The sequence below is a fragment of the Lontra canadensis genome, unplaced genomic scaffold (assembly GCF_010015895.1).
Source record: "Lontra canadensis isolate GAN:19392208 unplaced genomic scaffold, GSC_riverotter_1.0 scaffold138, whole genome shotgun sequence".
NCBI lineage: Eukaryota > Metazoa > Chordata > Mammalia > Carnivora > Mustelidae > Lontra > Lontra canadensis.
This window is the reverse complement of record NW_022631132.1, coordinates 143,835-156,405: the sequence shown is the minus strand read 5'-3', so window position 1 is coordinate 156,405 and position 12,571 is coordinate 143,835. Positions and strand designations below refer to the sequence as shown.

General features: G+C 48.9%; 1 protein-coding gene across 2 annotated transcripts; it reads right to left on the bottom strand.

Annotated features, from left to right (window-relative positions):
* Window positions 1-1,360: 1,360 nt before the first annotated feature.
* RAB33A (RAB33A, member RAS oncogene family) lies at window positions 1,361-11,381 on the bottom strand. Of its 2 annotated transcripts, none has more exons than XM_032843391.1 (2): window positions 10,781-11,381; window positions 1,361-1,950 (listed from the first exon to the last, which is right to left on the bottom strand). In XM_032843391.1, exons 1-2 carry the CDS (start codon window positions 11,048-11,050, stop codon window positions 1,495-1,497), a joined length of 726 nt encoding a protein of 241 aa, XP_032699282.1. In that variant the 5' UTR covers window positions 11,051-11,381; the 3' UTR covers window positions 1,361-1,494. The 2 variants fall into 2 exon arrangements, with proteins under 2 accessions (XP_032699282.1, XP_032699283.1); XM_032843392.1 differs by having other exon boundaries at window positions 10,793-11,375.
* Between the last annotated feature and the right edge of the window lie 1,190 nt (window positions 11,382-12,571).

The following is a 12,571-nucleotide window of genomic DNA, read 5'->3' as shown; positions in this document are numbered from 1 at the left end:
TCCAAAGGTGGATCCAGGCAGAAGCCAAGTGATGAAAACCAGACTGGGGGCTTAGCCTGAGGCCAGGTGGGGATTGGGGTGGAGATGGGGTGGGGAGTTAGCCACCTCTGGAGGAAGAGCATTGTAGGGACAACTAGGCAAGACCAGGCAGGCTACTTTGTTTGGGTGGGAAGCACATCTGGTATGTATTAACTTTCACTGGGCCGACGGGGAGGAGGACGGGAGACAGATCTGAATTCACCTACCAGAGGAAAGTGCTTGGGGGCTGTCAGCCTGGGACCCTCTTTCTGTGGGCTTCTGACAAGAGAGGAGCCTTACGGAGCACCCCTGAAACAACGAAGTCTACCTGGGGCTATGGTAGCTATGCCGTCATAGCCATTCTTAGTTGCTTTAACAATTGGACAAGGGGCTTTCACATCCATAGGACCAGACATTTTGGAAATAACCTACAGGACTCCTGCTGGAAAGCCACCAAAAACTCCCAGTGACTCAAAAAGCAACAAACTGTCCTGCATCTTGTGTAGGCTTCCTCATCCTTAGCTCCCCACTAGGGCTGCTCAGCTCTTGTCCTTTCACTCAACCCCCAAAGTCACTTTGTCCCAGTCCCCTCCTCTTTACCAATCCAAATGTAACATTTTACTCAATATACAAAATAAGGTCAGTTATTTTTCAGTGACTCCTTCCTAATGTTGAGTACATAACACTCTCAATTCCCAGAGCACAGACTCGAACTTGGTGAGGTCATTGTCTAATTTTTGTTCACAAGTAGTTCGTGTCTTTTCCCACAAGATCAGAGGGTTTTTGAACATAGGGGACAAATCCTTTTCTTGCTGTTTCCTCCATAGCACCCAGCACGGATCTGGGGGCATAACAGATTGTTGGCTTGAGCCCTGCCCTCTTCAAGAAATACCACTCCGGGTGTCAGAGACTGTGTGGTAAAATATGGGAAGCAGGATTTAGCTACTTTGGAAGCAACTGAGCCCCTTGGGAAATCTATACTTCTTATTTTTAAGCTTTGGGAGATAAGGAGAGAGCCACCTACTCTCGACATCCAGGCAACCTAGGAAATATTTATGAGTCAACATCTCCTTTCAAGACTTCTCTATCCTCCACTTCCATGGGCGCCATAGAAAAACATATCTGGCCTGTATCCCACCCCCTCTGGGTGTTTTTGCCCACTGATAACACTGAGTGACAGAGCGAATTAGTCCTGAAGAAGTGACTCAAATGATTCAGGTGACATAGAAGGCTGGTAGGGAGGGTGCCTTGGCCAAGTGTACCGCTCTAGGAGGGCGGGCTGCTCTTCTACTCAGCACAGTCAGAAATGTCTTCCTGGAGGAAAGCAAGACATGAAGGCATGTGATAATCTATACAAATTTTATTTTAATATCAATTTGTATGGAAACAAGCAGGTGTCAGCGTTAGGCGGGCACGGAAAAAAAGGGAAAGAAAAAACTCCAGTAATAATGGATCTTGTATTTACACCATTTGGTTTCAACAGGGACAGGAAGTCTTACTGTTAGCTTCCTGTGGGAACTCCAGTTTCTGCACCTTCCCCTGCTGCCTCTCAGCATCACGATAGAGCAGGGATTTCTGAGCCTTTAATCGGCAAGCCAGGCACATGAAAATTGACTCCACATTCTGGCTCTCTTTGGGGTCCTTGGCTGAAGTCTCAAACAAGAGCATGTTGTGGGCATCGGCAAATTTCAGGGCTAAGTTGGAGGGCACCTGGATCTGTTCCCTCAAGTCACACTTGTTGCCCACAAGCACTTTGGGGACTAGTGGGGGCACAGCATGCCCATTGCATTCTTGGATCCACATCTTGAGGTTGGTGAAGGACGTCATCTTGGTGACGTCATAGACGAAGACCACTGCATGCACATTGCGGTAGTAATGCTCCACCATGCTTTTGCGGAAGCGTTCCTGACCTGCTGTGTCCCACACCTGAACCTGGAAGATACAAAACCCATATGTGGAGTCAGTAAAGAAAACAAGAATACATAGAAGAAAACTCGATTCTGTTATCTTAAACGTGGTAAGAGGGACGCCTGGGTGGCTCAGTCAGTTAAGTGTCTGCCTTCAGCTTGGGTCTTGATCCCAGAGTCCTGGGATGAATCTGGAGTTGGGCTCCTTGCTCAGCAGGGAGGCTGCTTCTCCCTCTGCCTGCTGCTCCCCCCTGCTTGATGCACTTGCTCGTTCTCTCTCTGACAAATACAAATCTTTAAAAAACAAAAATGTGGTGAGAAGCCCTGACACAGACTGGCAGAGTAGACATATCAAAGTGTAGAGAGAAGTTTCTCTCAGGGTTTATAAAATTTTTCTTAAAAGTTCCAGTTGAGGGGCGCCTGGGTGGCTCAGTGGGTTAAAGCCTCTGCCTTTAGCTCATGTCATGATCCCGGGGTTCTGGGATCGAGCCCTGCATCGGGCTCTCTGCTCAGCAGGAAGCCCGCTTCCCCCATCTCTCTCTGCCTGCCTCTCTGCCTACTTGTGATCTCTCTCTCTCTCTCTGTCAAATAAATAAATAGATAGATAGATCATTCTAGTTGAAAATCTTGAGTCAAAAAATCTTAAGGCACCTGGGTGGCTCAGTTGGTTAAGCGTCTGCCTTTGGCTCAGGTCATGATCCCAGGGTCCTGGAATTGAGCCCCATGTCAGGCTCCTTGCTCAGCGGGACCCTGCTTCTCCCCCAGCTTGTATTCTCTCTGTATGTGTCAAATAAATAAATAAATAAATGGTTTTTTTTAAATCTTAAGGCTTTTATTTGAAAAATGAGTGTAAATTGGTGAACTTTTCTGGAGGGCAATTTGGCAATATTATCCAGAACCTTAAAAATATTCAAAATTCTTCAAGCCAATAATCTCACTTCCAGATATCTATATGAAATAGCAGAGATGTGGTCAAAATTCTGTACAAAAGTCTTAACTGCAGTATTATTTATACTTTTTAAAAAACAGGAAATAATCTAAAAGCTCAGTAAGAGAATAGCTAAAGTGTATGTACATATCTATACAATGGACCATTATGCAGACATTAAAAATGATGTTTTCAAGGAATAAATGGTGGAAATTTTCAAAAAATATCAGGAATGAAAAAAGCAGGATACAAAGTTTTCATGTACTATGGTTCCAGTTTTTCAGAAAAATATTAAATATAGACCTATGCCTAGGAAAGACTGGAAGTGTACTTACCAGGAGATTAATGGTTATTTATGGGTCATGGGTGATAAATGATATTTTTTTTGTATTTTCCAAATTTTCTACTAAAAACATATCACTTTGTCTTGCGGTTTTTGCATGACTTTTTAAAGTTAGTGTTAAAAATCTCACCTCTTAGCTTATTTTAGCTTATTGTTTGGTATATAAAAGGTAATTTAGTTCACTGGATTTTTCTTCTGCCTCTCACCTTTTGGGATGAAGGCCAAATTATGAAGGAAAAATGCTGATATCAGTAACAAAGTTTCCAAAGATGCAACTCCCAAGGGATACCCTCGAATTGACACACATTCAGCCCCATCTATTTCCCTTTATACATCCAAAGTCTTGGACAAGAGAAATTCATACTCAGAATGATGGTCCCAAGGCCCTATATAATTTTCAGTTATTAAAGAGAATTGGGTTATGGTCACTAATTGACTACTACAGCTCTTAAAACCAAGTATAGCCTTTATTTGGAGTTAGCAGTCAGTCAGTCAGTATCTGGTAAATATAATTGAATCTCTTTGCTGAATGAAGATCTTACAGGGCCCCAGAGTCCTCATCATTTTGAACACCAGTTTTCATTGTCCAGGCTCCCCTTCTCCTCTAGGGACATGACTGCCACATTCCTTTGGCATGATTGTCAAATTCTCCCATTCTATTTTGATTTTCATGTCTCTAGGCCAGACCCTCCTCTCCTCACTGCTGGACTACAGCAGAGTCTTTTGGATTCTAGAAGTCTCCACTCCAGTGCTTCCTACATACTGCTTCCAAACTATACTTCCTAAAACCCTGCTCCTATAAGCATGACATCCCCCTCTTCAGGAAACCATGACAGCCCTCTTCTGCATGTGGCATCAAATGGAAAAATCTCTGTCATAATTTGGCCCCATCCAGCCTGGTTTTGGACTGTTGGGCTACACCCAGTTCATTCCCTCGTGCTAGTCTGTCCTTCCCCAGCAGAAACTGGGCACCGCCTCATCGGCCTGCGTCTCACTCATCCTTCAAGGCTCAGCTCACATCTGCCTTCTTCCTAAAACTCCACTTTTCTCCAACTTCTCTTTAATTTTCTTTTCTTAAAACTTTCTATTGCACTTTGAGTCTGTACCACACCATTTTTTTTTTAAGATTTTATTTATTTACTGTGGGTGGAGAGAACAAGCAGGAGGGAAGAGGTGGGGGAAAGGGAAAAACAGGATCTCTGCTGAGCAGGGAGCCTGACACAGGCCTCAATCTCAGAACCCCAAGATCATAACCTGAGCCAAAGGCTGATGCTTAACGACTGAGCCACCCTGGCACTCCAGTAACACACCACTTAGAATATATTATTTGTTCTCTGGTTATTTCATCAGTGCTCTTGGCATTTCTCCACCCAAACTTGTAAGCAGTTGTTTTTCTGCATCAGATCACTTGTCACCATTGTTGCCATCACCATCATCATCATCGTCATCCTCATCATAATCATCATCAAAAAGCAGTACTGGCCTGAGCCACCAAAACTACGTATCTGCCAAGGTGATTTCAGAGAGAACATTCGAGTTTGGTTAAGCCGAAAAACAGGTCCTTGAACACTGATTTGCATCAGAAAGCAGAGACAGAAAAGATTTCATTTCTTCCACCTTGCCAGTGCTCTGAGCAGGGAGAAAGGGAGAGCGGGCCAGGAAAGGAATAGAGGTCAGTGGGAAGAGAGCGGGTATAGCACAAGAATATCATTACCGCTTGGCTCCAGATCCCCACCCCCACCCTCCAGTAGTCCTAACTCCTGCCTCTGAGTAAGGCTGAATCCCGACCAGCCCTCAGGCATGTGGCAGATGCTTTAACACCATGAGCTCAGAACTCTAAAAATACCTGCCACTAGCAGGAACACGGGTGGGCGTGTGTGAGGTGTTTGGGGCTGAGTAGGTTGGCTGTTTGGCTTTTCTTTGGCTCCAGAATTGTATACCCCATCCAAACTGCCGGAGCTGCGGGGAAGACCCTTTCTGCTATAGACCTCCCTCACCTTTCCAATGCCATGAGGAGCCCTGAAGCTTTCGTTTGGAGGCTCAGAATTTAAACTGTAGTACTGCTCCCACTAAACCTCCTTGTAAACCCCACCCTAAAGTTCTCTGCACCCCTGTCTATGGCCAGCAGTGAGCCAGTTAGCAGGTTGCTCACAGCAGAAAATCGGAATGGATGGTGTGGCCTCAGAACCATCAATCACAAAGGGAGAGCACAGCAGCCGGATGGCTGCACACAAATGACCTCATTTTGTTTGGGGGTTTGGTGTCCGCGTTCTTAGCATCCTCCCAAACCTCCCATCCCTGCCAGACAGTGAAAACATCTCCTTACGCTTCCCAGGGGGTACTCTCGTCCATTCTTCCTTTCCTGTGGGCACTGTGTCCGCACAGTAGCCAGGGGTGGTGACTGCCCCTTAGCCACACACTGCTCCCCATCTTCTGTCCTCTCCAAAGCCTAGTGGGGGCGTAGTGGAGGAAAACCAACTTGGGCACAAACCTCAGCACAGTCTCGTGCTATTACTAGTCAAGTGTCCTCAGTCAAGTTACTCTATCTTCAGTGTCCTCCCTTGCAAACTGAGGATAACCTCAGCAGTCTTGTGGAGATGCTGTAAGGATTAGTGTTTCTTGTAAGTACAAGACACAATGCCTAATACACATTCTCCCTTCCTCCCTGGCCCAAAACCAAGTCTGGTCTGACAACTAATTGAGCAGGTGCTATGGGAAATGCAGCAGCAGTAGCCTTGGAATTGAGAGACCTGGTTTCCACCTCCTTTACTTAGTAGTGGAGTAAATGACTAGGCAAATTAACACACAAGAAAGAGCGTTTGCAAAATACAAGTGTTCTGCAAGTGCCAGTTGTTGCCATTGTCTCAGAAGACCCATTGGCCATCCTAGTGGCACCAGTCCTTGGATCCACTGTTCTCCTCCTGGAAAGCACGGGAAGTTTGGTTTCTTGATGACTGGCTAGAGCCAAAGCAAAGGCAGCCACTTGGGAGGGGGAGAAGAGAGTAATGCTAGCAACATGCCATGGGTGGCTTGGGGGTAGGCCCAAAGTGACAGGGGTGTTCGAGGAGGGTGGAGGGGCGCAGTGTGGGGAGCTGCCAAAGATAAATCTAGTCTTTTAAACCATTTTCCTGGGGTTATCGCTGCCTGAGCAAGTTTCAGCAAGTCCCCCACCCCTGCACGTGCTCTTAGCTGACATGGGTATTTCTTTTCCCTGAGGAACATATCTGGCATCTTTCTATAGATGAGAGATGAATGTCCTTTTGTTGGAGGCCGGTGGGGGAGGGTAGAAGTAGAAAAAGGGAGACAAATACATCTGTAACCTTTGGAGGATGCCCGAGTGGATGATGGGAAAAGTCTAAAACAAATCTTTTTTTGAACTAGCTGGACTGTCCCATATGCATCTAAGATACACACCCATTCACACAAGAGACTGACACAGAGAATGGCAAAGGAGGAGAGAGACAAAGAGAAACTCACGCGCAGAAGGAGAGGCAGCAAGGCAGACAGAAAACACACACTGATAGATAATTAGCCATTAAGTGAACTGCCAGAAGATGGAAGTTCAGAAGCCCTAAGGAAGACATGATGTCATTCTGACTGCAGGCAGCTTCTGAGGGAACACTTAGCTCAGCCTCCATCCGCTCAGTAATGTAACACAGGAAGGTGTTGGTCCAAGTGCTCCCAGAAGAAGAGAGTCCGCAGTCCTGGGCAGCACCTGCCCACAGCCATGGCTACATGCAGTTTGCCTGGTCTGGAGGGCTAGGGCAGAGGGGGTGCCCAGCTGTTGGGGGGGACCAAACTAGCCAGAAGCATGGGTAAATTCCATGAGAATTTACAAAGAATGGCTCAAAAATTAGTTCTGAGCCTCCCCTCTCTTACCTCCCCATTCCATCCCACACACACTCCTATTTGGCATTTTCCAGTGCTTTTAGGCTGAGGCAAGCTCAGCATGATTGAGCTAAACCTGTAGGAGATGGACATATCATGTCAGTAAAGGAAGCTCCACTCTTCCTTAGGGGTCGAGGAATGCCTCCACACTTCCTAGGCTGTCAGGAAGAGCTGTGATCTTTCCTACATCATGCCCCTCTGTGTTCCTGTCACAGGTAACTGCATGGGTTGGGCACACCATGGGACTAGCCCAAATTGCGAGAGAAGAGCACTGGCCAGGGAATGGGGAGACCTGAGTAGTAGGCCTGTCCCTGTGTGATCTTGGGCAAGTCACTTTCCCTCTCTGAGCCTCAGTTTCCTATCTGTTAAGTGAGGACATTGGATTAGAGATTCTTTAAGGTCTCTTCCATCTCTGAACATTCTCTGATTCTCCACATGCAAAGGGAGACAGTCAAGATGCAAAAAGTAAAACCCAGGCACTCAATTCGGTATCTGGGGTGGAGCTGAAGGAGACGTCTTGAAGGCTCCTCAGTTCTAGGGCTATAACCCTGGGCCCCTGGCCTACAAGAGCCCACAAGGCTGGCTGCCCCGCCTGCCACCACCCTCTGAGCACACTGCCCTGGGCCAGAGATCACCCCCAGAGCAGAGGGCAGTAGTAAAGAGCACGGGCTCTGAATCCATGCAGAAATCCTGACCCTGTCCCAGGGAAAGCAGGGTAGTGAGACAGAGAAGTGCTTGGGCTCAGCGTTCAAAGACTGGAGCTCCGATCCAGGCGCCTTTTAGGCAAGGTATTTAACCTACCTTTGGTCTCTGCATCTATAAAATAGGAATGATAATAATAGCCTGATTTGCATAAGGCAGCTGTGAAGATCAAATTAGACAGTTCATGCAAAGCGCCTAGCCGGGGCTCTTGGTTTAGTAAATAAATAGCAGTTGTTGTTATTATTATTATTACTATTATTATGAACTCATTGGAAGCTTTCCTGGATGTTCATGTTAACCAGGAAACACTGGATTATAAATATTGTGATCAAAAGGGGGCAGGGATCCATGGACTGGAGACACCAAATGGGGCTTTGAAGCCCTAAAAATGGCTCTGGTAATTATGAGAGCAGCCCCCAATCCGATAACTCAGTCATCCATCCCCCTGCACAGGTTGGGACCTAGGGAGACAGCCCAGTAGAGGCCACACCCCACCCCTGGGCCGAAGGAAGAGCCAGCAGAGACCTCTCCACCATTCGTCTGTGGATGCTGGCACTTGCGGCCTCCCAGCCTCTTATCTCTGGCTATGGTCTAGGGCAACTTCAGCCTGTCACACTGCACTTCTCTCCCTCCCCCAAATGGGAAAGGCTTTCACAGTCACCTCCTAGCAGGGGTTTTGCATTTGTTCCCTAAAAATCTCCAAGCCAGCCAGAGTGTGGGGCAAAATCTCCTCCTCTCTAGATCATGTGCTAGCTGCTGCGCCCTGCCATCTTCCCACGGACATGCTGCTCTCACCGGCTGCCTTGGGCCCTGGCTGCAACGGCTTCACAGGGGACAGGGTCACCCAGTCCCTACCCCCGCCCGTACCCTGAGCTTCTTCAGAATCTGCACTCGGAGGGCTCCTCTGTGAGCAGTGTCACAAGGCTCTGCCCTCTTGAAAATATCATCTTCCCAAAAAAGCCTGTATTAAGCACTTATCAGCACATGGTGTTATGCTGAGCTCTGTATCTGGTGAGTCACACTGTCACAGGCTCTGTCTGCCCTCTGGGAAAAAGCCTGGAATCTTTGGCCAAGACTGTGAAATCCAGTTTCACTAAATACTGGGGTGTTAGAAGGGAAGGAGTCTTAAAAATCTCTCCAAGGCCACTGGGCAGTGGCCCTCTTCCACTTCTTTTGCCCTTCCCATTTCCCACTTTCAGGCTTCCTCCTCTCCTCTCCTCTCCTCTCCTCTCCTCTCCTCTCCTCCCATCTTCTCTCCTCCCTCCGTCCCCCAAACTCCCAAACACTTCCTTTTTCTGCCATATGAATTTCAGGTAGACTTATTTCCCCTCTTTTAAATCCAGAAAACTCTTTGCCTCAATGGGACACTTGATTTTAAGCAAGCAATAGCATTAAGTGTTAAGGTCTTTGAGGGTTTAAGAGCACATCCATAAGTATATTCCCACTTTGGATTTTTAAAAAAGGCATGTTTTAGAAATTCCAGAATCTTAGAACCTTGCATGAAAGAAGTTAGACACACCACAGAAAGTCCAAACGAAGTAAACCTCAACAGATGAGCTCTAGGAAAGGATAGAGACAGATAGCTACTTTTGACTTAGAAAGGAAATGTAGAAATTCCCTTCAAAATGCAAGGGACAAAAAGGTCACTATCTCAAAACAGTGCCCTATTTTCCTGACCCTAGGACTCACTTGTTCTCCAGAGCTCTCCCTTACCAGGACTGAGCTGCCCATCTTCCTGACGTCTAGTGCCTTGGCCCAGTCTCTGAAGCCATTTTAAAACACATTCATTCAAGAAATAATAATAATAAAATAAAACATATTCATTTTAATAATCAAGGAATCCAGAGCTATGTACAGTTCAGAGGGTTTCATCCTTCTCCCTAATACTACTCAGCCCTTCTCTTCACATCACCCAGAAGAGGGGCCTTGGGGTCACTTGGGCTCTTTGACCAGCAGGAGGGATACTGACCTTCACCTGATAGGGTCAGACCATAGCCTTGAGAAAAGCCCAGCTGTGGGCCTAGGGGAGTTGGCCTTTAGTACCCAATGCCTTTTGAGGTACATTCCTGCCCATCATCCTGCCCCCTGTGCTCTCCTGTCACAGGAAGCTGCCCTTGCCATGTCCTCCTTCTGCACATAGAAATATTTCTGCATATTGAACTATTTCTGTCCTATCGGGTTTCTACCTTTTCTGAACTAAAGTGAGCATAAGTGGTCAGACAAGAATATCTGTACTTAGCCTACTTGATAAATAAACTAATGAGGGGGGAGGAGCAAGACACTTTTCCTTGGCCTCCAGATAAGTTGCTCTGCATTTTTACAAAGGCCTGCTGAAGACAATACCAACAGAATGAGTAATGAAGCAGTTCATTCATTGGGTATCACAGACAAATGAAGATATCATTGGAGAGAGACTGCTCCAAGAGAACAAGTTTGTTATGTGGGGCTGGTGGTGTTATGCAGGGCTCTATTTTGAAATAAAGGGGTTCTCATTCACTACGGATTTCTGTCTTTTCCCCCTCTCTAATGCCTCAGGGCTAAACCCAAGTAGGTTCTTGCAGCCCATTTGCACCCAAGAGGTAGAAGAGACCTCAGGATGTGTAAAGGGCTTTGGGATCCATCCCACAGACCAGAACCAAGAGATGCCTCATGCCTCCCTCTGCCCACAGGTGCCACTGCTCCTGGCTCAGGGTCAAGGATGGTATCAGACAAGATTTTCCTGTGGCAGATGTCAGGCAGGGGCAAAGGGCAGGAGTGTAACCACTCCCGCCAGCCCTAAAAAAACAAAAAAAAAAACAAAAAAAAAACACACAAACAAAAAAAAAAAAGGGTGAGGTGGGAACCAGGCCACTGAGAGAGGCGAAAGGGATCTGAGGAGCTGCCAGGTCTTGGGCTCAGCCAGCGGCGACACAACCACGCGCTGGACGTTTACAACCACCAGAGCGATGCCTCAGCGGAGGCCCCCTCCCAGATCCCTCCCTTCCCGGACCTGACCGTCTGGATCACCTTGATCTTCTCGCCCTCGATTTCCACTGTCTTCTCCCTGAAGTCCACGCCAATGGTGGCCTCAGTCTTGTCCGGGAAGGTCCCCCCGCAGAAACGGAAGGTCAGGCAGGTCTTGCCCACGTTGGAGTCCCCAATCACGATGATTTTGAAGATGCGAATTTGCACGTACTGGTCCAGCGACGAGTCGAGCTCCAGGGACGCCAGGCCAGTGGCCGAGGCGGGCTGCAGGCTCCCATGGCCCAGGATGGGCTGCGCCATCTCCCCCGGACCGGACCCGGGCCCCAACCCCCCTCGAGGGCTCCACACAAAGAAAACGGCCACGTTAGTGCGCTCGAGGCGAGCGAGCTTTGTGCGTGTGTGTGTGCGTGTCTGTGAGTGTATGTCCGCGCGTGTGTGCGTGCGCCGGTAACGTGTGCGCGCGCGCGTGAAGGGGGTGCCTCTCTCCCCAGGCCCCCCTCCTCCGTCAGCGCACCCTCCTTGCAGCTCACAAAAGCCGGCGAGCGGGAGAGAGATGGAGGAGAGTGGGACGGCCGCGAGCCGCCTCCTCCTGCCTGCGCCCTCCGACAGGACGCTCGGGCGGGCGGTCCTTTGGCGCTCCCCAAGCGCCTGCCGCCGCGCCTTTGCCTAGACCCTTCCCTGCCTGGACCCCAGGGACACACCGGAGGGAGGAAGCCTAAGGAGGGAAGGGAGGGGGTGAGGAGAGCGGCACACGCCGCCCCGGGAAGGTCTTCCTTCCTCCTTGCCCCCATTTATTTTATAGGTTGCGGGCTCCCCGCCCCCACGTCTCGGAGCGCGCGGGGTCAGTGGGCAGGGAGCACAGCTGGAGAAGACAAAGAGAGCTGCACCCTAAGGCATCTCTGGAGCACTTCGGCCCCGAAGCGGCACGACTCGGCGGGGGCGTGGGGAGGGGCAGAGATACCGCTTTCACCTCCCGCGCCTCCTCGGCCCCCTCCAAAGCCCTGGGATAAAGGGATGCTCTGTCTTATTGAGTAAGCAGGTGCACTCGCGCGCCCTAGGGAGCCAGGGAGGGCGCTGCCAAGATACGCCCGTGGGCCGTGGGGGCCAGCCAGCTGACAGGAGGGAGCTGGGGGCACGGGGTGTGCGTGTGTAGGGGGAGTTACTGTCTCTGTCACCGACTTGCCAGATGTAGGGGGGCGCGTGCCAGGCGCCAACCTCCCCTCATCACACCACGAGCACCCATCCTCTGAATGTTCAGGAGAGCGGCTTCCATTGGCTGTCGCAGTCGGTTGTGTTTGGCTAGCCAATAGGGAAGTCCCGCCGCCGGAGACGGCCAAACGCGGGGTAGGAGAAGGGGGGAAGCTGGTGGTGGCAGCGCCAGCCAAAGGGAACCTTGTTTCCGGGGCTAACCGTTACAGACCCAGGTGGAGGGATCTTGGGACATGGCATAAACCTCACAGTGTCTCCCATAGGATATAATGTCCATATAACCATAAGTCCTTCCAGAATAGTGGAGTTTCTAAAAGAATTGGAAACCCCTAGGAGGGTTCACCCCTCTGCAACTGAGTGTAGAGCAAAGTGGTTGGGTCTAATTTGCCAGAAGCCTAGATTATGCTTGGAAGATGATAAATGAACAGAACTTTCTTACGATATTAGGGGGCAGCTTCCCAAAGCTTACTAAGCATCACACGTCTTGGTGGAGACCTGCATTCCTTCTCTTGAGGGTGATTCAGGTTCAGAATTTACTTGTTTGAAATCAACTTTACTGAGGTACCAATTAACATACAATAAAATGCACCCATTTTTAGCTTTTAAGACTTT

Coding starts and splice junctions, on each gene's coding strand:
- RAB33A (XM_032843391.1), bottom strand. CDS start 11,050: ATGGCGCAGCCCATCCTGGGCCATGGGAGCCTGCAGCCCGCCTCGGCC. Junction 1,951..10,780: donor AGATCAAGGTGATCCAGACG/GTCAGGTCCGGG, acceptor TGTATCTTCCAG/GTTCAGGTGTGGGACACAGC.